Below are 25,614 nucleotides of genomic sequence, written 5' to 3'. Positions count from 1 at the left end.
TTATACACACACAGGCACACATATGTGTGTATACATATAAATTACATAGTGTGTAGAGTTACATATACATATGCATGTATGTATATATGTTTTGCTAAGAACTGCTAGTCAAGATCATGCAGGATGTCATGTCAAATGGTAACATGTTTTTCCACTTGTTGTATTCCCTCTTTATTTTTAGTTTTGTTTCTCCCTTGTAAGTTCTTCACTGCTTTGGTAGTAGCTGCATTTACACTTCCTTGATGATTTCCTACTGAGTACCTTTGTCTGTCTCAACTGATGATAGCACGTAGCCTTGTGAACTGGAATCTCCACAGCTGTTGACTGAAAATGAATTCACCATCCAGTTTTCAAGTGTAACACCTGTTGTTTCCCACAGAAGAAGGCACTTTCTTAGACTGGATAGCAACAGGGAGCTGAAGCACTGACTCTGAAGATAACAGAATTATAGAGTATATTAGGTTTGAAGTGACTTCAGGTCAACTGATCTAACCCAGTGATCAAAGCAGGGCTAAAGCAGTAATGCTAGATAGCAGTGTTGAACATGACTGTTCAACTTCTCGTGCCTAGAATAAAATGAAGAAGGATCCTAGTAATGTAGAAAATAGAATCTTTCTGTCAGATTAGGAGGAGAAACTTCATTTGCATAATAAGCCAAGATATGTTATGCTTCAAATAATGTGCCACCTACAGATACCCTCGCAGGGAACTTCATGACACTCAAACTCAGGGAAGTTGCTTGTGGTTAGATACTTGCCAGTTTGTATTTATATAAAAGGCTATGGACCTAACTGAGATCATGTAATAATACAGCTAGCTAACCATATTTAGTATGTATTCAACATAGCTGAGTTAACTGTATTTCTGGTCTGCAAACACAACTGATTTCAGCACTTCTATATGTGCAAGACATATAAATATAGCTTATAGAAATGTAAAGGTTTGAGAAGGATTTCAGTATATGCTTTTGTCGAAATACAGAGTTTTAAAGTTGTGTTTCTTTTCCTGAAGTCCTGTGAATTACTGAATAATAATTCAGTTCACTACACTGTGAGAATGTTTTTTGAGGTTTTGCAAATGACAATTCCATACTGAATTTACTTTGCTTTTGTTTCTGAGTAATTTCAAGTATTGTTTTATGATCAATATCTGAGCAATTATTTTCATTTTATCTAGCTGGATAATTAATCTGATCTGGAGATTTGAACTGAAAGGAGCTTTTCTGCACTATTTTTGTTGTCTGATATCTCGGTGTTCCAATGTCTTAGATGTCGCAGCTTCTGAGTTTATTGAGGAAATGCTTCTGAAGGCTGAAACTGTTTGGGAGGAAAAAATGAAAGACCCTTTAGCTGTTTCTGCTTTATCTCAAGAGGAGCCATATGAAGAGATCATCCATGATCTGCCCACAGTTTCCAATAAACTGTAAGTGTTGCTTTTGTTAAGAGTGGTGCACTGAGGCCCAATTATCATTTGAACTATATTTGCCAGTCTTTGAATCCTGTTTGTGTGATCTTGGAGTTATTAAAAACCCATCTAGGCATGGTCCTGGGCACCTGGCTCTATGTGTCCCTGCCTAAGCAGGGGGCTGGACAAGATGCTCTCTAAAGGCCCCTTCCAACCTCAGCCATTCTGTGATTCTGTGCAACTTGATGGGTCAAGTAACTCTTTCATTTTGGTAATCCACTGAATCATCTTTTGTATTTGTATCTCTTATCTCTTTTTTTTTAACCTTAATGCTATTAATATAAACTATGAGTAATAAAATATATTGTTATAATTACCAGTAAAATTATCTGGGGTTGCCTTAGCAGAATTATTAGAGGTTAATACTGTAGACCCAAAGATTCTTTTATTAAGGTAGATAGGAATAGAGTACCAAAACTACCATTGCTTGTGAGAGAAGCAGGGACAAGTCCTGAAAGTAAAAATATGCACAATCACAGATAAAATGACATAGCTCCCAGCAGTTACAACTTCATAGTTTGATTTATACTGCTTAAAAGAGAAAGCAAAAAAAGAAGCAAACATTTATACACTTAGGGAAAACACCTTTTCTCCCCCTTTCTGAAGCTCAGCTTCACTCCAAGCACTTCTTCCCCCTTGGTATTGCTGCAAGTTACACTTAATCCCTTCAGTGAGGGATTCAGGGTTCATCGGGTCCTCTACGAGCTGCAGTACCTTTGGTGGGGTACCTGGTCCAGCCACAGTGCCTTCAGGGAAATATCTGCTCTGCTGTGGATCTACCCACACAGGCTGCAGTCGTTCCAGGGGTGGACCTGCACCAGCGTGGCTCCTCCGTGTGCCACACAGGACAAGAGTAAAAAGGAAGAAGCAGCAGAGAGACGTAACTAATTCCCTTCAGGGAGTGGTGGTGCCTGCTCTGCTGTGGACCACCTCCTGCTCCTCTGACCTCGGTGGCCCCTCTTTTGTTTCTCAGTCTTTTTGTTCCTTCTTCTTCTCTCCCTGTGGCATTTTCTGCCCTTTCTTAAATATATTTCCATAGAAGTGCCACCAGCTTAGCCAATGGGCTCAGCTTTGTCCTGTGGTAGGACCGTTGCGGATCTGGGTGAAGCCGCCTGTATCGTGCATGAGGCAGCACTTGGCCTCCCCTTACAGAGACCCCCCCCATGCCCCCTTTGCTGCCAAAACCTTGCAGCTTGTGCCCAGTACAGTAATTTGCAGGCAATGCACTTTGCTCACTGCAATATATAAATTATGGCAGCATCTCATTATAAGTATTTACAAATGTGTTTGTGATGTACCATTAATTAATGCATTACCACCTTATCTGTTTCTTACTGTTTTGCTAAAGTATTATCATTTGTGAATAAAATGTTGGAACCTGGCATATGAAAATGAGTGGCAGTAGAGACCAATGAGTAGGGAGCTCGTTTTGTATTGAAGACCATGTTGCCATATAATCAACATTTGTCTTTCCTTTCTGTTACCAGTATGAGTTTGTTTGAAGGTTGACAAAGTAATTTAGCTAAAGGACAGAATTGTAATAAAGTTATGAGGTTTTTTGAAGGTTGACCAATGCAGAAAACCTAAGGTCTATGCTGGAGCGTTTTGCCAATTTTATTTCTAATTGTACAATCAGAAGAAATTCTGTTATTCTACTGGCAAAAGTACCCGTACCAGAATACATTAATTGACATAGCTTATAGTTCAGGAAATTACATTGACTGTGTCTGTTTGAAGGTGATTTTAGGCTTGTGATGTGGCTCCAGTGATCACCACTGCACTTCTAGTTTAATACATGTACTTGTAGAACTTTTCTTGGTGAAATAGTCCCTAAGCCGACACATAGTGCAGTCATCTAGGTAGTAATAAATACTAAAAAATTTGGAACTTATTCTCAAGGTAATACTAACTTAATCACACTAAATATTTTCTTATACATATTTAAGCAAATATTAATTATGGTAATGGATGTGTTTCAAAATGGGCAGCAGAATGTGAAGTAAAACATACATAGATGTGTTCATGACAACAAAGCAGAAAATAGATTACATTTTTCTTCTTACAGAGCATTTCCATTTAATCATTTATGCAGCAACTTACATTTCATTTATTCTACTGGTTTCAGACACTCTCCTAATATTTAATCAATTCTGAAGTTTCTGTTCCATAACTTAAAAAAGGTTTTTAGACTGACATTTCAGAGATATGCACTTTAGAGGTGTAAACTGGTCTTAGAAATTGTTTGGAGGAAAATGTCATTGCAGAATCTGCCTTGATATAATGTTTTTTATAAGATCTTTCTACCAAGTTAAAAGCTGCAGTAGTGATTCCAGTATTGATTAAAAAACTAGCAATTTTTTGATTGTCAGCTTCCAGTTTTTTATATTACTTCTTTTTTCTTAGAAAACAAGGCCAGGCTAGAGGATGGTAGCTTACAGAAAACCGCCTCTGTTTATCTAGAAAAAAAACTACACAAAACTTCAAATTAATTGCATATATGATGTCTTTTACATCTAAAAATTAAAATTACTATTCTGCCATGTAACATGCAAGATTTTTTTCCAGTTAGGTATGCCAGTAGCAACAGTCCTACCTTGTTCAAGTATGATTACCCTAGATAACTCTCGTTCCTGTCTATTATGCAACTTTATTTTGAATTAAGTCTCCCTTCGTGGTTGATTATCTATTAATTATCCATTAATTTTCATAAAAGAAGACAGTTCATGCTAATCTACTTGCCTACATTAACATAAAATCTTGTCTTGCTCTGTCCTGTAGTTCAATTTTCAATGGCATTGCTTGACTTCATCTTGTGACTCATAGAAATACATACAAATGTTAATATAAATTTTTTTTAAAGGTATTATTTTCTGAAAACACTTTTTTTCAGCTTGTTTTATTTTTTCTGAGTGTTCTTGAACCTGAGTCATGATAAACTGTTGGAGTGATTTTAATATGTTTTTTCTTTCTTGTAATAATTCACATTTTTGTTGTAATATGAATTATATGTCAGCATTTCTATCATGTAAGGTCCTATTAATATCTCACAAATGCACATAATTTATAGGCCATTGTCCCGTGCATCAATACATTGGAAAACACTGGTTAAGTCATTACTGTCCTCTTAAGTTCCAAATGCATTGGTGGAAACAGTAGGCACCTTTTTTCCCCCACACTTTGCTGTGATTTACAACCTACTTCTCTTTTGCAACACCTGAAAAGTTTATTTTGTTTGAGGAGTTCACAGCTGAATTTTCAAGAAGTGTTTCTCGTGTTTGTTGCATGGTTAACACAAAAGTGGTAAGATTAAATGGATAAGGTTCAGCTTCACAGAAAAAAAAAATCCTGGATCTTCACAATTTAAGAGAAACATCACATGAATAATAAAATTTATAAATGGTAGTGCTCTGGTTTTTAGTATTTGAATTACTTAAGCTTATGCTTTTCTTTAAATCTTTCTTGTCTTTGTGATTAAATATTAAAAATAATTCAGTCTAAAGGAATTTGAGAGTTTTGGACAACAGCAAAAGACTACTCAGAAATAAAAATTATATTTAATTATATTTCATTCAGTTCTGAGTCTGGGTAAAATGCGAATTAGTATTAGACATTTCTGCTTGTGAGTGTCACAGCTATTTAATTTCTTCTGTGACATCTAATTGCCAGGTTCATAAAAAGAGTTGGCCAATGGCTTTTCTATTCTGCAATCCAAATCAAGAAAAAAGGTGAAACAAGTTGACTCTTGGATCTTTTGTCCATGTGACATTTGGTAAACAGATTTATGGCAAATCTATCTTAGGCCAATCAAAGGAGTTAAAAAAAAAAAAAATCCACTAGTGTTCCTCTAGACATTTTACATTAAAATATCTGAAGCACAACATAATTAGAAAGGAAATTGTGTATATTTTATTAAAAAATGCTGAAGCTAATTCTTCCGATGTTTGCAGGCTGAGGGTTTCATAAAAAGAAAGGGTTTGTTCATGTATTTTTTTCCAATGGGAAACTACTACTTGGACTTGTTTTCCAATGAATTCTGCTTGGAATGAGCTTTGCCTTTGCTTAGGACTGTACCTTTCTAAAACTATGTCTGTGGTTCAGTTTTGTTTTCAACAGCAATGGAGATCAATGTTAGCAATGGGTCCTCCTTCATTTCCTTTGATTTAGCTGTGTGTATAATCCTGGCTTTATTATAATCAGTGATCAATCTCAAGTAACTTAGAGTAAACATGAGATTTTTTAAACTAAATTTGACATCTGGGCTTGATCCCATAGTGGAATGCATTATTCCCACATTCCCACATTGAGGCAACATTTCCTTTCAAAGAAATTATGCACACATTTTGGCAAGGAGCTGCGGCTCACTCCATGAGATTGTCTCAGTTGCACTGTCAGAGTCCAGATGATTATTTTTTAAGATGTTTGTGTTCTCAGCTCCTGGGGCTGATTCCTTGCTAATTCCTCTGGACATAAGACACTGCCAAAATCATCTAAGATTTTGGCATTGTTGTTTTTCAGAAGTATGATGTGGTCTGAAGTGTCAGTAAGAGAAATATCTCCATGTGTGTAAGAATAGGTTTGACTTCTATGTGAATGAAGAGTGTAGTGCAATGATTTCAGAGTCTGCTGTTTGCTTGGGGTTTTTTTAGCAGATCACAAATTCAAAGCAGCATTTGGTCATAAAATATATCTTGGATATTATCTGATTAAAAGTAAGCTAAAAAGTGGTGGAATTTAATTTTGTTAATGGCAATGGCAATATCTGTATTGAATTATTTTAGAATATATTATTTTTCAAAACAGCATTGTGTAGATTAGTTGTGTGTTTTAAATTCAGTTTCCAAATTGGCTATTGATTTGCTAGGCTAGTGCTATCAAAAGCAGACTCATACATATTCTCTTTGGCTTGTTCAGTTCTGCTTCAGAAAAGATATGCATAAAGGTGAATTTTAAATCAAAGTATTTTGCTCTGTGTCTTTGGGAACAAACTACTCTATGTGAACAGCTTATTTCTCACCAATGTTTTGGGTTTTTTTTTTTTGTACTTGGACTGGGAACTAGTGTCTGAGCCCTGAATTGTATCTTAGTTCTGTGTTTGTGCCACCCGCATTTGGCAATCTTTTGTTTGGCTGACATCGTCAGGAGGAGTCTTAATTGCTTTATTGATTCTCTTTGCAGCAATTCCCTGGCTTTACCGATTGCCAAGCAAGACAGCTTGCTGGAGAAAGACACCATGTTTAGAGATGCAGCTAAAGGCTTAGTTAAGCAGCAGTCTCAAGACAGTACACCTGAAAATGTCACTGTGAGCACCACGACCAAACTCGAACAGGTAACAGCATGCAGTTTCTTCAAATGCCTATTGGGCCTTAGGTCTGGAAATTGTAAGCTTAATGAAGCCAAAGACTGTAGTAATTTTTTTCCCCTCACCACACAGAAATATCATTTGCACTGTGGAGCCTTGTCTCCTTGATCTCACCCGCAATCAGTCTGGTCATGCAACAAGTTCCCTCTCTGCAAATTGAAGAGCTGCCTCCTGCCAGCTCCTGGTGGCAGGTCAGGGGCCGCAGCAGTCGGGGGGCTCGGAGCCCCTCAAACTCTATTCATGGCTCACAACAGGGGAGGGACAATTGTTAGCACTGGCCAAAGGGTGCTCTTGTCTCCAACTTGGGTTTACAAAGGAAAGAAGCACAACCTGGGAGACTGCAATTTAAAGATAGGACTTGCTTGATTTACAGCTGCAGTGTTAACTCCCTTTCTTGTGCTACTGCATTAGGATACAGGCACCGATTATTTGGATACCCTTTAAAATTTTCTCCACAGGATCACAATCTCATTCAGTGTTAGGGTGAATGCAAAAGGAGGCAATTATCTGTTGCTTATAAATCTGGCATGTCCTAACTTTGAGTGTTTAGGACGTAAATGTTGTTTGGGTTGTTTTTGTTTGGTTAGTTGTTTTTTTCCTACAAGGGGTTTTATTTTATGGCATATACATTTAGCAAACACATATTCGAGAAGTATTTAGCCATTTAAGAAAAAAACTACTTTAGAATTGGGGAGTGGAGGAGAAAGTTTCCATTTAAAATCATTTACTGAGAGTTTGAAGCATAACAAAAAAGCAAGATACTGTTTCCATTTAAACCATGTTCAGTTCAAACTGCAAAGCTGCCTCGGCAGAATCATGCACTCCGTTGCTTTTTGTTTGAGCGCATTTCAAAAGAATGCGTTAATTATATAAGATCAATCAGTGAGTTCATGTGTCAGTCATACGAGTCCATCTCTAAAAGTCCTCAGCTTTGGAATCCTGTAGAACACTCGCTTCCCTATTCAGTCAGAAGATATCACAACATGTTTTGCACTTGGCTGACATCTTATTTTCATGTCATACAATTTCTGGCCTTGCCGACTGTGCAGGGATGTGATGAAAACACAGTTAACCCAAAAGAGACGCACTACTGGTCAGAAAAGTAAATGCTTGCAACCATCTTAGAAGGAGTCTTCCCTTTATGAAAGGCAGGTACTGTTTGACCAACCTGATCTCCTTCTGTGACAGGGTGATCCACCTAGTAGATGAGGGAAAGGCTGTGGATGTTGTGTACTTAGACTTCAGTAAGGCCTTTGACGCCATATCCCACAGCATCTCCTGGAGAAGCTGGCAGCTCATGGCCAGGATGGATGTGCTCTGCGACGGATAAAGAACTGGCTGGAGGGCCGGACCCAAAGAGTTATGGTGAACGGAGCCAAATCCAGTCGGTGGCCGGTCATGAGTGGTGTTCCCCAGGGCTCAGTATTGGGGCCGATTCTGTTTAATCTCTTTATCAATGATCTAGATGAAGGGTTTGAGTGCAACCTCAGTAAGTTTGCAGTTGACACCAAATTGGGTGGGAGTGTTGACCTGCTGAAGGATAGAATGGCCATACAGAGGGATCTGGACCCAGAGAACAAGTCTGATGAGGAGCGGCTGAGGGAACTGGGGCTGTTTAGCCTGGAGAAAAGGAGGCTGAGGGGAGACCTTATTGCTCTTTACAGCTACCTGAAAGGAGGTTGTAGCATGGAGGGGGTTGGTCTCTTCTACCAAGTAGCAAGTGGTAGGACAAGAGGAAATGGCCTCAAGTTGCACCAGGGGAGGTTTAGATTGGATATTAGGAAAAATTTCTTCACAGAAAGGGTTGTCAGGCATTGGAAAAGGCTGCCCAGGGAAGTGGTGGAGTCACCATCCCTGTAGGTGTTTAAAAGGGACATGGTTTAGTACTAGAGTTAGGTTGCGGTTGGACTCGATGATCCTGAGGGTGTCTTCCAATCAAAATGTTTCTGTGATTCTATAATTGTAGGGAAAGAGAGAGACATGTTTAGCCTAGGGTCTCACTGAGACTATCACTTGCTTCTAGATGTTCAACAGGAGTGTGGACAAGAAAATATATACTTCCTTCTGCTTGATTCTCTTTTCATGCAGACCTAGCTAAAATTGTTCAAGTTTTCATTACCTCTAGGATTTTGCTTTATAGTTTGTGAAGTAAAACGTACACAGAAACTGACTGGAAGAAGAGCAGCTAATCTCTCAGGTGAGAAGGTGAAACCAGAGGTTTTCATGCTGGTACTTTTCTGCTGCCCCATGATCTAGAGTCACTTTAGGGTCACGGGGCAGATTTTCAAAACTTTACTCCTACTGTTTCATCATACATCAGTGCAACTTCCCACAACAGTTACAATTCAAAGATAAGACAGCAGACTTAAAGGTGAATGAATGTCTTTTAGCTCCATTAGCTGAGAATATTCTGGAGAGAACTCTCTGTGAAATCCTGCTCAACACAAGCTAGAAGGAATGAGTGTCTTCTTCTCTTTTAGTAGAAGGAGAAGATGCAAAGCTTGCCCAATGTATGCAGTTGCTGAATAAGGTATGATGCTCCTTTGGAAATTAATGAGCAGGAACAGTCCTATCTGGGAAATCAACACTAACATGGCATAGGTTAGAAACTGTGCATTAACTGGTTGCATTAACTAGTTGCATTAAAAAAAAATAATCGTATATTAACAGAACTTTTCCGTTGGCAGGGGCTTAATAAGCTTTGGCTCTTTTGGACAAAAGTGGGTAAAACACTTTAATCTCTTCAGAAGATATTTTAATTTTAGTAAACCAAAGAATTCCCATATTTTGTCAAATGAAAATAGGAGGTTTTTTCTTTTCTGAAGTGATATAATCGTGATCTTGGAAACTGGCTTTTCTGTCATAGGTATTTCTTGTTTCAGCATTTTCTTGCTGATGTCTTTTGGTTGTATTTATTGGCAGCCTCAGTTTTTCTTGGGAACATTAAGCTGTAGTAACTTAAACATATTTCTTACTATGAGCCGTGCTTTATTTCTTCCATTCTCTTGTGGAATGAGGAGATACCTATGACAAAAGAATCAAGAGGCAGCAAAACCTGCCATAGTTGAAGAAAAGCAATCAAGACCAACATTTCTCTGTACCTTGAATATTCTTGTTAATGTATTTTTGTTACCTGTGAGGATGGGGATTGTGTTCTGTACTACTCGCCACGCAACTGTAGGTATATGTATATCATATCCATATTTGTGTATATAATATGTAGATCTTAGTTTTCAGAGATGTTATTTCCAAGTAAAACATTTTTATTTTTTTTTACGTCACAATTTGGGAATTAAAAATTTTATTTAGTGCTGATACCAAAGGAAAGCTTTGAACGACCCCTTCCCCCCATCCCTGCCTCTCGGGTATACTCATTCTAATGAGTTTCACAATCTTGTATTCTTACCAGTTGCATTCCAAACGACATTCAGAGTAATCATGTACTGTTTAATTTTTCAATACGATATGTGGAGTCATTACTTGGATTTTATGTTCATACATTATTGAAATAGATCGGCATGATATTTCCTATGCTTTGTGTCAGAAATTTCATACATTCTTAGGCAATATGGCATGCAGATTAGGCCTTTGTTGGAGGATCAGAGACAAAAATTTCATCTTATTACATCTGAAACATGCATTTTTAATAGAGAAAGCTCATAACTTTTTTGGCTTTTTTATGTAGCCTCAGTTTTTTTAATTGCAAAAATAATGCAAAAGAGCCTTAACAAAATATTGTTTCTCATAAAATAAGATTTTTGTTACATGAAGCGTGGGAGATGGGGATCAAATGACTACATTGATAAAGCATTTTGGGTCTCTCTTGGCTTGTATTAGCTTTTGCTTTTTCCTAGGTAAAAGATGTTCTTTGATCACCTATAATGTCAAGGTCTGTGCTGCTGAACAAAGGCAGCAGTGTGAATAAGTTCTAGAATTTTATCATGGCTGGCAATCGCTCTTCCTCTCAGCTGGGAAGGATATTTTTCTGATAGCAGATTGAAATTACTGTCCCAGAATTGAATTATGTGCTTCATGCTACAAACAAATATAGATAAAATATTTTCTTTTTCTTAATTGAGTCTTTTTTTTAAAAAAATAGGGGTTTTTTTGGCTTATAATTCTTTTTTACGTATTGTTTGCCATATGAACTGTATGATAGAATATCCCCTGATACCCTTTTCACTTACAACAAACACATGACAACTGTGTTTATCATAGTGTTACACATAAGAGCTAGAGTGCATCCTTATTTCAGTGACAAAAGCATATAAACTAAAAATCATTAGAGATTATTATCTGAGCAGATTGTGAATGCTGTTAAGGATCTGTAATTTAAATAAGTAAATAGGAATCTTCATTGTTAGCATTACAAAAAGCTTAAAAACTAATACTTCCCGAGGTATATTAGAAATTATGCTGTATTTTTGGCTGCTTTTCTTTCTTGTCTCATAAAATATGCATCGTGCAATCATGGTATGATATCCACATACCTGCATGGAGAAGAAAAAAATAAGAAAAATCATCTATATGCTCAGAAAAGTAAATGAGAAGAACAGAATTTGAAGGATCCCACTAATAAGTTATACTAATGTAAATAATGTTTACTACCAGGTCAAATTGGTTGTCACTCTAATGCATTTAGACTTTCTAATTTCTATGTGATTTATTTGCTCATTGAGCTGTGAAATTTAATGCAAAGAGTGCTACAAAATGCTGAATCACCAAATCCTGAACTTTGTAGAAAAAAAATATTTAAATACTTGGAGTTCAACTGAGTACTTCACATTTCTAACCGTTTATCTATAGAGTCAGCATCTTTGGTTATACCTAGATGATGAAATAAAACCAAGCTGGGGCCTTTTTACTGGCCTATGGATATGTGGGATGGGTCGGCTCACATCCATAAGACAAAACTCTTTTCTCCTTCAAAAGATGGGGCCCTGCCCAAACAGCCTATGGGCAATGACTGTTGACATGGGACCTGGATGATACCCAGGTATTACCTGCATGAGTGCTAGCTGGCATGAGCCAAGAACGTACAAGAAAGTCTGCTAACCATTCAGAAAATATCATAGAATCATAGAATGTCCTGAATTGGAAGGGACCCACAAGGATCATCAAGTCCAATTCCTGTCCCCCAGAGTTCACACCATGTGTCTGAGGGCCTTGTCCAGTCTCTTCTTGAACACTGTCAGGCTTTGGGCCGTGACACCTCCCTGGGGAGCCTGTTCCAGTGTCCACCACCCTCTGGGGGAAGAACCTTTTCTTAATGTCCAGCTTAAACCTCCCCTGGCACATCTTCCTGCCATTCCCTTGGGTTCTGTCATTGGTCACTAAAGACAAGAGTCTGGCGCCTGCCCCTCCTTCTCCCATTATGAGGAAGCTGTAGACTGTGATGAGGTCTCCTCTTAGTCTCCTCTTCTCCACATTGAACAAACCAAGTGACTTTAGCTGCTCCTCATACTGCTCCCCCTCCAAACCCTTCACCAACTTTGTGTCCCTCTTCTGGACACTCTCCAGAAGCTTAATATCTTTTTTATCCTGTGTTGCCCAGAACTGCAAACAGTGCTCCAGGTGAGGCCGCACCAGTGCAGAGCAGAGCGGGACAATCCCCTCCCTGCCCGGCTGGCCATGCTGGGCTGGATGCACCCAGGACATGGGTGGCCCTCCTGGCTGTCAGGGACACTGCTGGCTTGTGTTCAACTTGCCATTGACCAGAACCCCCAGATCCCTCTCTGCAGAGCTGCTTTCCAGCATCTCGTCCCTCAGTCTGTATGTACAGCCAGAGTTGCTGTGTCCCAGGTACAAAATCTGGCACTTACTCTTGTTGGACTTCACGCAGTTGGTGATTGCCCAGTTCTCCAGTTTGTCCAGATCCCTCTGCAGGGCCTCTCTGCCCTTGAGAGTGTCAACAGCTCCCCCCAGTTTTGTGTCATCAGCAAACTTACTAAGCAATCCCTCAAGTCCTGAGTCCAAGTCATTTATAAAGACATTGAAGAGTGCAGGCCCTTAAGATGGATCCCTGTGGAACCCCGCTAGCGACTGGTTGCCAGCCCAGCATAACCCCGTTTACTAGAACCCTTTGAGCTCAGCCTGTCAGCCAATTGCTCACCCACTGCATTGTGTGTTTATCCAGCTGTACACTGGACATCTTGTCCAGGAGAATACTGTGAGACACAGTATCAAAGGCTTTATGAAATCCAAAAAGATCACATCAAGAGGCTTCCCTTGGTCAGCTAGGTGGGTAACCTTGTCATAGAACGAAATTAAGTTGGTCAGGCAAGACTTCCCCTCATGAACTCGTGCTGGCTGGGACCAATGACTGCGTTGTTGTTCAGATGTTTTTCAATGACTTCCAGAACACTCTTTTCCATGATTTTGCAGGGAACAGAAGTGAGGCCAACAGGTCTGTATTTGCCAGGGTCATCCCTGTTGCCCTTCTTGTAGCCTGGGACAACGTTTGCCAGCTTCCAGTCATCCGGGATCTCTCAAGATTCCCAAGAGTGTTGAAAAATGATGGAGAGAGGTCTCGCTATGACGTTAGCCAGCTCTTCGAGCACCCTTGGATGAATCCCATCAGGCCCCACTGACTTGTAGGGATCTAGCTGGAGTAGCAGATCCTGTACAAGTTCTGGACTGATTGGGAATTCATCGTTCTCACAGCTATGGTTTTCCAGCCCAGGGTCATGGGGGCCCCCAAGTCCATCATCAGTGTTGAAAATGCTCAGCTTGGTCTATGTCCCTGTTAATAAGGTGACCATGCTCATCAGTTAATGGGCCAATGTTACTTATAGTTTGCCTTTTGACATAAATATATTTTAAAAAGTCTTTTTTGTTGTCCTTCACAGTACTGGCCAGCTTCAGTTCTAATTGAGCTTTTGCAGTGTGAACTTCCTCCCTGCAACGGCAAACAGCATCTCTGTAGTGCTCCCATGTTGCCTGGCCTTGCTTCCACTGACCACGCAATTTCTTTTTTCGCTGTATGTCAAGAAGAAGATCCTTGCTCAACCAAGCTGGATTTTTACCTCACCTGCTAGTTTTTTGGCATTTTGGAATGGCCTGGTCCTGTGCTCTTACTAGGTGGTGCTTAAAAACCAACCAGCACTGATGCACCCCAACATACGGAGAACCCCCAGGGCAGTGTTTGAATTCAAACTTACAAAAGAACTTACAAATAAAGACATTTGTCTCTAGCTTAGTGTAGGTTTACTCTTGATAGATTAAGAGCAGACCAGTCTTTAGCGCAGGTGATCTGAGTTTTGCCAGCACACAAGGGAGTATAGCGAAGACCTATGCTTGCTTTGTTCCTGCAAGCAAGTTGGGCACACTAACAAGGGAAGGAGGCTGCAGGCTTCTGTCTTGCATCTGCTTTCCCTTTACAAGAATCTTGGAATTATTGGAATTTTTTTTTAAATATTATTCTATTCCAATGTGCATCATAAAAAACAATCGTCAAAATGAAATTTACTTGTTTTTTTCCCAAGTGGAATTCTTGTTTTCTAGCCAGCCTTACATCCAACTGCCATAATTAAAAACAAAAAGAGTAAAAAATGACATCTTCTGTGTGACAGAAATTTCTCATTCACTTTAATACGGTGAGGAATACACCTCCAGAATAGGTAGACAGAAAGACACAGCAGGCAACCTGTGTATGTTTGTCTTGTTCAAAACTCATACACTGTTTTCTGAGTCTGAAAATACAAATATTTTACAAGCAAGTGTTTTAAATAGACAGGAAAAAAGGAGAATAGTAACAGTAACATTTTGACAGACTCCACCATTTTAGAGTACATCTCTTCTAAAAAAAATGAATCTGTGAGATGAGGACTATGGGCAGGTGCATTGTGAAATTTTCAGCTGGCCTATTTGCACAGTTTCCATGTTGGAGTAAGTACATTTTGCATGTACATGTAAAAAACAATCATTACATTAACTAAGTCTAGTAAATAATCTCCTTGAGATACTTACTCTTTTGGATTTGTACATTAATTGCTTATTGGACTTAAATGAATAAGAGGTGTTTTATCACAATTTTTATGGAGAAAGAAAGAAATAGAAAGCATCATGAAAGTGTGATTGGGTGCTACTGCGTCTTGTCCTCGTGCATCTATGCAGCTACTACATGTAGAGCTACTGTTGTAGGTTTTCCTTACATTTTTATGGGTTACTACTTTATCTCTCTAGTTCAACATCTGAGCTGTTGCAGATGGGATGCAGATCAGATGCCTGCCTTTCCTGTTTTGGTGGATGACTGGAGAAACGTTGAAAAATGTTCTTACATGCATGTGAGGTTTACATATACCATTTTAGTCATCAACATTTATTACCTATTGGTAGAGCTGATAAAAAAAAGGACACAACTTTCTGTGAGAAGTTTGCCTGTTTCCTCATATACTTGTTTTAAGCATTGTTTTCTACTGAATGTATTTGGTTTTAGAGGAATAGTAGGGAAATTATTAAAGACTAAAGCAGAAGTCCTCAAATCCTTCCAGTCACTGTGTCAGTCCCAAAATGGGAGCTTTTTGTAGTCCTCAATATTTTTGTGAAAATCTTCAGGACAGAGCTATTACAAGAAACAAAAAAGAAATAATGACAATAGCTCTTGAAGTAAAGAGTAGAAGTGTGCCCTCCATAGATCAAAGGTACTGCTGGGCTCTGGGTCTCAATTTGGGACTTTGCAAGCCCTGCTTACATATGCCTTTCCTCTATGAGAAGCTGTGGCTTCCTGCATGCTATATAATACTTTTTAGAATTAATTTTGCTGTATTTTGCTGTTTCTTTAGTGATTAAGCTTGTGTCTCGTTATTCAATACTGGGCTTAGATGAAGACAAGAGTAGGCTGAGTTGGGTGACTGGAAACCAAATATAGTAATTGACGGTTTGTTTGTGCTGTAAGCAGATGCATAATATTAGAATAACTAAGACCATAAAAACGCTTGGAAGCTAGGAAAAAATGTTCATAGGGGCACGGAGTGAGTAAAACATGCAATAAGTACACATAAAAAGACATGTCTTGGAATTTTTTTTGTGCTCATGTGAGAGTCATTTTTTGACAAGCACCTTAAACGATGAGAATATTTCATATGAAATGAAGTGTGAGGTTCCTGTTCTACAATTTGCATTTTTATTTCTCTTTTTGTAGATTAGAGAAGGTTTCAAGGCTTTGTAACTTCATTCATACCATACCAGCACATTAATATGAGTAAAGCTGGTGAGATACTGAAACAGAAATTATAACAAGATTTTGGTTTATGTCATAAGAGCTAGTGGTTCTGTGGTTGTGATGTCTGGTGTCATCATTTATTTCTTCTTGGTAAAATAATAGAGTAAGCAATGTCATCTGTTTTATGACTATTCACTGAATATTTTGATACTGGTATTCCATACTATTTTTAGAAGAAAAAACTTGATAAAGCCAAAGATCTATGATTTAGAGAAGATACCAAATCACATCTAATTCATCCTGCTTGTTTATGACTACAAATTTCCCAGTGTTTGCTCATGGCTGCCCAAAAAATCGCATGTGAATGACTGTTGGTATGTATGTTTCAAGTATCTGGAAACACTAAGATGAAGATAAATTGTTAGTCTTATTTCATTAAGATGAAACTCTTCAGCAGTATCACACTGTGCAGCTCTGACAGGTGTAGGAAGAGAACCCCGATCATCATGATTTCTGAAGTGGACCTTGAAACTATGGAAACAATAGAAGTTCAGTAGTTTGGGATCAGATCCCCGGTGTTAAACACCAGTATCCATAGTCTCTGGGGTCATCTTCTTGCCAGAAGCACACTCCATGTTCCCTCCAAAATCTGGTCTGCTGCTTCTGTCACATGCCACTGCCAGAGGCTGAGGATGCTGAGTTGTTCTTTGAGAAAAAGCAGTGTCTGCTTTTCTCCTGAACCTTCATCTTAAGCAGAGCAACAGAACAATGTTGTTTCATCTTCATTGTCCATCCTTAAAACAGAAGTCAAGAGAGTATTTTAGTAAACTCTGAACAAACAATTCAAATGATTCTGCCATCATTCACATGAGAATTTTCTCTTTCTAGGTATTCTGCTGAGATGTAAAAATGTTTTTCTTCGGGTTGACATAAAGGAATCAACCTACATTTTAAGTGTAGATCAAAATTTATAAGCACACTAGTTAATTTGTCAATGTTAATTTTGTATTTAATCAAACTGCCATTATCACTGACTGTTTTTTCTTCAGTCTTCTATTCTGTCTTTTGGATTTTGTTTTTGTTTCCTTAGCATTTACTTTACCTTGCAGAGTGTATATTATTCCTCTTAAATCTCAAAAATATTAAGCTCATTTCATTCACCACTTTTGGCTAAAGTAGCTGCTTCTGAATCTCTTCTGGTCTCCTTGACAACATGATTCCCACTTCTTATTAACTTCATTCTATTCTGCAGAAAAAATCTATTAGAATTTTAAATCCCATAGGATGAAGTGTAGTATGAGAGCTTTGTTAAATACTCTGCAATAAATAGTTTACAAGTGCACTAACTTTTATAGTCTTGATTTCTTCTGCCATAAACATTTAATGAAGAGAGCAGTGGAACTGCATTTGAGCTGGGAATCTTTATGGGTTCAGAGATAGCAAATGGCACTCCAGTAGTGGTCTATGTTTTTAAGAGCCCACCAGACTCATGCAGTTATACACCTTAACACTGATAATAATTTTCGATGTTCTTTTCTTGCTTAGGATTAATGATGTGTAGTTATTTGCAAGGAGTGACAACTTTCCAGTTTCCTAATGCATTTATTTCCCTAAATTCTAGGGATCTAGATTTATACTTTAGGTTAGAATGTTATGGTACAGAACGATTGATTGTGAAGTTACTTTATTTCTCTACTTTGTGTTTTCCAGATCAAGCTAATGCCTCCAGCTCCAAATGATGACCTGGCTTCTTTGAGTGAGCTAACAGACAGCAGCCTGCTTTATGAGATTCAGAAGCGTTTCAATAATAATCAGATATATGTGAGTTATTACTCACCTATAAACAGTAAGCTTTCAAAAAAGAACAAATGAGAGAATAGGAAAAATAGGATTGCTATCATAAGTACTGGACTGTAACCTGCCTCAGACTCATGACTAATATTTAAATAGACTAGTATGTATGTTGGCAATTTCTCAAGTTTATGTGGGAAAAGCAGAAATTAAAAATGGCATAACACTTCAGATAGGTTTGGGTAAAATTTATGTGTGTTTATTTCACAGGGCAAGTATATTGTTAAAAACTGATGGACACATGTAATTTTCTTTCTAAAACTACCAAAAGATCCTTCCATCTTTATATTAATTTTAATAGAACACATGATTACTGGAAATTTGAAAGGAATTTGATTTGAAAAGCTTAGAATTCGTTACTCATTATATCTTCCTATATAATGGAAATCATCCTCTCTATTGTAGTGTTCATCATCTAGATATCAAATGAGATAGTTATAGCAAAGTTTTTCCAAAGCAGGTTTTCCTGGTTTTGCCGTATTAAACTTGGGGTGCATCTGGTTAGGCATACATTACTTCTGGAGAAAAATATACACTTGACAATCATGGTGTCCCTGTTCATAGCTTATTCATAACTTATTTCTAACTTACTGAACAGCTGAATAGCATGTTAATGTGAAACATGCAAATGATTTTTAAATGGGTTGCACTGTTTAGACTAAAGGAATTTGGGGAATTGGCATGTTGCTGTGAATACCTTTGAAATTTTGCTAACTCCAATTCTAGCTGTTATGGCATTCAAAGGTAATAAAAATTCCAGGTTTTAGGGTCAAATCCTATTTTGAGTATTTCTTTTGCTTGATCTCACTTTCAAGGGTGTCAAACACAGATAATTTTAACTGAATTCAGGAGGATCCACAGATACTCAGTATTTATAAAAAGGAAGTATTTTATTTTAAAATACTGAAGGTTTTGCCTAAGAGGATCTCATGCCCTGCTCTGGCATTTTCCTTGGGTTAATGGAAACTCATAGGCAGTGGTCATTAATATTCCGCTCAATAGGAACCATCATGCTTTGGTAGAACGTCAGCATCTTCTGAGACAGAGGTCTGGCTTTTTTGCATTCTGAGAGCATGATATAGCAGCAGCTACTGATGAGGAGTGAGAAGTACAGCAGCAAGGGGGGACCTACAATCTTTTACTTAAGTACATCTTTCACATATAAGTGATTAAATAGGAAACAGAAAATCTCGGCACCTTCGCAATCAGTGGGTGGTTTGCTATTTTTATTAATAATATAGCCAGGATTTTTTTTTCCATATGTGTGTACAAATGTTCACATACACATGCATATGTAAAAATACTTACATATGTAACAATTGCTCTGTCTCATTCCACAAGCAACATATTTTAACGTATCAATTCTGCATAATCAATATAGCATTTCTAAATTCTGTCATCTATCCCATAAATAAATTGCTTGAAGAACTTGTTTATGTGGCAGGCGTGTCAGTTTTTCGTAGTTTAACAAATAGTAAATTACAAATTAACTTCCAAGTAATCTACCAATAATATATGCAGTGCAGTTTTTCTAGGCATAATTTTCCATTATGAAGAACTCAGTTTTACTACAAAAAGAATAATTAATTCTATGTGAATTGTAAATTTAGATCTCAATTTAAAGTTATGAAGCTAAAAGCTCTGAATATGCACGTTATATTTAATATGTTGATAGCTAGATTTAAGCAGCTTTGCAAAAATTCTTTTCTGAAAGGAAAGACTTAGTCTCCTTAAATTTTTACCTTATTCCTTAATAAAGCAATTTATCTTACTCCTTTTTCAGACCTACATTGGCGATATACTGTTGCTTGTTAACCCATTTAAAGAACTTCCTATTTATTCTACCATGGTAAGCATTCTCTCTTTAAAATGTTACGGTGTGGATCTTTTCCAGTGTATTCATAGAGTTCATTTGGCAGGCCAAACGTCTAAGATTAATTAACATATATGTGCTTTTTTTATGTTGGGAGCATCCTAGTTTTAAAAGTTTTGCAAAAAAAATTTAATTTCTTCCAAGATACCACTATTTTTTCTGTGTCTTGTTTGTAAAACAGCCATCTTACTAATGCTTTGCATGAGCAGTAGCACTTTCAATTTTTAAAGGTAGTTCCTGATACATAACATGACCTTGATGGTTTCTGCCACGGCCAGACTTGCAAAACTAGACGCATACTTCATGCAGTGCTTGTTTGAGTTCACACCCCACTTGCCCAAAGCACAATTACAGAGATAACAACCTTGAATGGTGCAGAAAGGCTCAAAATGACTGTCTGTGCTCCACGCCAGGCCACTATATGGGGCTGTCTCATGGAGGTGGCTTGTGTTGGGCACAGGCAGCCCATGGGCAGAGGACACTTGGGTCCATGTGTTCACTGTCATACGCACGAGGCCACCTAGGAAGTGCTACAGATGCTTCTCTCTGGAAAAGTATTTCCCTTATCTTTCTAATCTTCCTCTTATAAGAAAGAGTAGTTATTTACAAGGGGCTTGTTGTTTCAGTACGTAGACGTTGATACTAACTTAAGTGGACTTTATAGATCAATGAGAGTAACATAAATTCAATTTATGTGATCTCTACCTCATCATCACTCAGCCATTTTAAAGACAGAGCCCTAGCATAACTGTTGATTTCTTTCCCCTTCCCAGTAATTTTCTCATTGTTTCACTGAGATCACATTGCTGCACAGAGATCAGGCTCACTGTTGTGTTAGGGTGTGTTCAAATATGTTTATTTAGTTTACAAGAATTATGAAGGGTTCAAAATTTGATAAGCAAACTAGCCTCTGTTTGCTATGTCATGTGGCTTTGTGTTTATCAGTAGTAAATTTGAGAGAAAGAAATGCTGTGACATTCAATGGCAGTAGTAGCAGATTCCAAGTTGGGAGGCTAAATTTGGTTTCTAGAAATGGAAATCATCCATCATCCCCAAGGTTTAAGATAACGATATTTTTTCCTGTCACTGTGTATTTTACATTAGATACACGATTTTGTGCACCAAGAGAGAACTCTAAAGAAAAAAGAATTCAGGTGGTAGGCCTGCATATTGAAATGTTTCCTGAATGTTTGCTGCTTCTTCTCTGAAGCTCTCTGTGATAAATCTATTTTAGCAAGTTTAGCATGAGACACTTTGTCCTGTAATTGTTTGGATCACCTTGGATCATCATTGCTTTTACCCTGTCATTATTATCTGCATGGTATTGCTCATTAGGCAGATATTTTCCCAGACGATAAAAAACCCATGGTTGTTAAATAGCTTTGTTTTCTCTGTTTTTGAAATGTTCAAAGATACTGCAACAGCTTAGCTGCTATTATTTTGAACTCTGTGTTATTGGTCTGTATATTGAAGTAATAAAAATTGATGGTATCTATTCCTCAGTAGACACTGACATGCCATGTGATGTGGCTCATTAGTTAGCATTTTTGTTTCAGGCATGTGGTTTGTTAGCTATCAGAAAAAGAATGGGCATGACACTATCTTTAAAACTAGGATGAAGCAATGAAAAGATTATCATGTACATTTTTCATTAGCAGCAACACTTCAGGTTTTCTTCTCTCTCTTAAAGATAATTTTCATAACTTCTGGGCAATCTTTGTCTCGTTATCCTGCACTGACCCCCCACACTTAGCTTCAACAGAATACTACTAAAATAAATATTTTTATAAGCAATTATTCACTCTGAAATGACGTAAAGAATCATATGTTAATGGACATTGATATGCATTGCTTCTTATGCAATTCAGTGCAATTGCTAGATGACAGTGCTAACGCATTTTTACATGGAAATACACTGTACTACTACACTATACATTAAGGTATCACTATTCTACTAGGGATGTGCAGACATCACTTCAAAGGTATCATAGTAACTGTTTGTAGGAGCAGCTTGTGCTATGGTCATCCTGCTTTGTTACGTTTGTGCAGCATTTATTTGTGTATGATTAAGGCAAATATATCCTTGAAGTTTGTGTGTTAGAAAAATATGTAAACTTGCAAAGCACTTGCCACATTATGCAATGAGAATAAGTCTCTGAAAGTTTTTCTTTCTGCTTTGTGACATGCTGAAATGATTCCTTGAGAATCAGTGTAAATTTAATCTTGTTTAGTCCGGTAGCTTTAAAAGCCTGGAAGAGAATAGGGCCATATTTTCGAGGATTCATTCAGCCACAGTGTTGTAGATGCCCCCAGATTCAATAGTTTAATATCTAAATAAATAAGACAGGCATAGGACAGGACAGGATGATAAGCACCTGATTAGTTTGGAGAAAGGAGCAAATACAAAATGGCACTGTGGTGGAAAGGCTGTTAGAGAGAACAGTTGGAGAAACAGGACATGATGGAAAGGATTTAATTAAGTGGTAGCATCCAGTATCATTCTAGATGCTTCATAGTATTCCAGTTGTCCCCCAGCTGCTATGGGTTTCTGTAGAGCCTGTGTTAACTTTGTAAACCCATGAGAAGGTCTGATAAGAGCTATATGAAAAGGTAGCTAAAATTAGTTATTTAAGGATATTTGTAAAATGGTATGGTGTTTCTGCTCACAATCTTATCTAAATCACATTCTGTATTTTCTTAATTATATTTATTTATTCTGAAGTGAAAGAATTGTAGATATTAGCAGAGTATCTATTTTTTCTAAAATTTGTTTGATATTAGCTGAAAGGACATTAGGATAGCCTCAGAAAAAAAACCTGAGGTTTCAGCAGTGGATAACTGGTTCTACTCATACTTCAGCTTTAAGGATAGTACATGTTGCTAGCTATGTGTATCGCAGAAGTTATTAAATATTGAAGAGACGTTATTCATGGGAGACTGCTCTGTCTTGTAATAGATGAATTAGTTTATAACTTAAGCCTTTGATTTCAATTTTAACTTTTCATGAGATTATTATATGTCATTTTGTAAGATTTTTAAGCCAAGACATTGAAGAAGTATAAACATGAGGTATAAAAAAGTAACTTACTAGGTTTTGTTTTACTCAATGCACAAACCAGTATTGTTGAGTCCTCTAGTTACATTTATTTTTCTATCTTAATTAGATCTTCTATGCTTACAGCTCTATTTGCTTTAATTAAAATCTTCATAGATACTGTAATGGTACCACATATATACCTACAGAGATTCTGTTCTTAATGCTTAGAGAGCTTTACAAAAGACCCAGGATTAGGGAGGTGAAACATAATTAGTTTGAAATGTATTGATCATGTTAATTTTCTACATTTTTTCAGGTCACCCAGCTTTATTTAAATAACTCTGGAAAATTATGTTCCTCACTTCCCCCTCATATATTTGCCTGTGCTGAAAGAGCTTACCACATGCTATTCCAGGAGCAGCGTCCCCAGTGCTTCATCCTCAGGTGAAAATTTATCTTTCTATTAACTAATTTGTAACTCCTGCCTTTCAGCTTTTTCCCGCAGGACTCAGCAATTGAGATTTCTATTTTATTTTTTCCTCCAACTGATTTCTTTCTGTGTACTGATCTCTGTATCATACGTTAGAGCAAAATAGAACTGGAAAAGGTTTAATTACATCTCAAGTTCATAAATTATCTTGGGGAATTCCCACTCCATCTAGCTGCATCTAATTAGGAACAAAGAGTTAATGGTAAAGAATTCAAAACTGCAGTGTGTGTTTGCTAGTATAACATGGATCAGGATTAGAAATAGAATCTAATGACAATAAAAATGAGAAGTCCTAGACTAAATTATAAAACTCTGAGCTGGTGCACCTGTATTGGAACTTCCACTCTGCCTCACGTATTTGTGTGGCCCTATGCTTGTAATTTACCTCTTCAACTTCAGAATGGACTTCAACCAGTTCCTTTATTCACAGTGTTGTTTTAATGACAAATAACTTCAAGATTGTGAATAAATGTATTAGAAATGTCCAGCGAAACAGTCTCATCCGAATATATGAGTTTTATAATGGTGAAAGTTTGTATTCACTTGAAACTTCTGATCCTCAAATCTGTTAATCCTTTTTTTCTTCCTTCATCCTAGTTGAAAGCAATGAGTCCGCTGAATTTGATGTAGTTGCATGAATTTGTTGGTCAATCTTGTCCCTTTGACAATTGCTGTTAGCTGAAATATTGGCAAGGGTTTACAGAACTTCATGGGCTATGGGAAAGAAAAAAAAATGCTCTTGAACTACCTCTAATTATAAGATAGTTGAATACTATGAAATGGAGAGGATATGATACTCAAAAGCAGCTAATGATGCTGGTTTAGAGTTACAAGAATTAAAATTAACACATAAATACAATCATATGCATGTCATTTCTATTGCATTCTGTTTATGTGGATACAGACTCCTGTGATTATTTGATGCTCTGTATATTAAGTCTTCAAATACATTTGAATATTTTAATAGTTTCTTTTAAAAACTTAGTTTATTTAAAAAAAAAATACTTCAGAAGTTTCTAAATTATAAATGTATAAATCAATTATTTGTGGAACTGACTGTTGATTGGCAGAAACAAAACGTAAGCTTTTTATAACCTAATCAGAATGGAATAGATACTTATTTATCCAGTGCGCAGTGACATTTAAACAGAGGTAAAAGGAATATTACAAAATCATTACTGTATGTTCATATTATCATCTTGTAAATATTAACTCTTTTTTAGGTATGACAATATTGATAAAAATAAGAAACACCCTAAGGCACTGTTTTCAGCGTTTTCTTCAAAGTATGAACTTGAGCCACTGCTAATTGATTAGTATCTTTGTGAAGTTGCGTATAAGTGTAGACAGAGAAGAAGTAGAAAATATTACTTGGTCACGCTTCAAGAAAAAAGCCCACTGCCAAGTTAAGTATTATGTAGTAGTACACAAAGAATATTGTACTTATTGATAAATGGGTTTGATATCAGGGAACAGTTGCTACTGATGGTTTCATTTCAGTATGTCAAGGCATGTATTAAGCCCCACTGTCTCGATTCCTGCCCAGCCCACTGTAGCTTAATATAAATGAGAGACCTGATGGAGAATGTGACAAGAGAGTGCTCGGTTCACATCAGCACTTGGCAAGACATCTCCGTATCACATCAAGGCAACCCACATATATGCCATCCTAAAGTATCCTTTATGTGGATAATTAATTAGAGCTAAAGGTCACTTGTGAAAATGGAAGCTGAAAGGAAAACATCTGGTAATTTGGAACAGGAGATAAGTATAGCTGCATCTTGACAGAAACAGCTAGAATGAGTTATCTGAAATACCTTTCTTCTACTAGCACTAAATGAGAAAACAGAAGGGAATTGAGATCTTTTAGAAGTTCATAAAGAGGTATTAAAAATGGGATATTCTTATTATATTAGTCCTTTGGTAGAATCTAAGTAATTCCTGGAAAGTAAAGGTGATATAGGAAATTTCTGTGGATTTTCCAACAATAATAATAATAATCTGAAAAATATTCATGATGTAACTCAAGTTATTAGTCTACCCTCTTTCTGTCACCTGGTCATGTGTGTGCATTTGTGGTCAAAATGGATTTCTACTTTCTTGCTAATTCAGCTGTAAACCACCATTAGCTATCAGCAAGAGAAGGGATGATTCATTGATTACTTCTATGCTAATAAATATCATGGAGCAGGGCGGACTTTCTGGCCGTGAGGGCATGTGGCATAGTATCCAGTCAGTTTTGCTTTGATTTTCCACTTGAAGAGGAGTTTGTGGAGAAGTTTTCAAGATATCAGTTTCATTTTCTATCAAACCAAGTAACCGCAATTCTGCAGTTCTGAAATACTCCAAGCTTTTGTTTTACTTTTTTTTTCTCTCA

At 37.2% G+C, this 25,614-nt stretch overlaps 1 protein-coding gene across 2 annotated transcripts in view; it reads left to right on the top strand.

Annotated features, from left to right (window-relative positions):
* Positions 1–25,614, top strand: part of MYO16 (myosin XVI) — a 297,728-nt gene that overhangs the window by 98,494 nt on the left and 173,620 nt on the right. For both annotated transcript variants that reach the window (XM_065626752.1, XM_065626751.1), the window contains exons 9-13: positions 1,269–1,422; positions 6,640–6,790; positions 17,697–17,807; positions 19,621–19,686; positions 23,064–23,191. In XM_065626752.1, the coding sequence (XP_065482824.1) occupies positions 1,269–1,422; positions 6,640–6,790; positions 17,697–17,807; positions 19,621–19,686; positions 23,064–23,191 (610 nt within the window). The remainder of the gene's footprint in view (positions 1–1,268; positions 1,423–6,639; positions 6,791–17,696; positions 17,808–19,620; positions 19,687–23,063; positions 23,192–25,614) is intronic.

The sequence above is a fragment of the Caloenas nicobarica genome, chromosome 1 (genome assembly GCF_036013445.1).
Source record: "Caloenas nicobarica isolate bCalNic1 chromosome 1, bCalNic1.hap1, whole genome shotgun sequence".
Classification (NCBI taxonomy): Eukaryota; Metazoa; Chordata; class Aves; order Columbiformes; family Columbidae; genus Caloenas; species Caloenas nicobarica.
The sequence above is the reverse complement of the archived record's forward strand: the minus strand, read 5'-3'. Positions and strand labels throughout refer to the sequence as shown.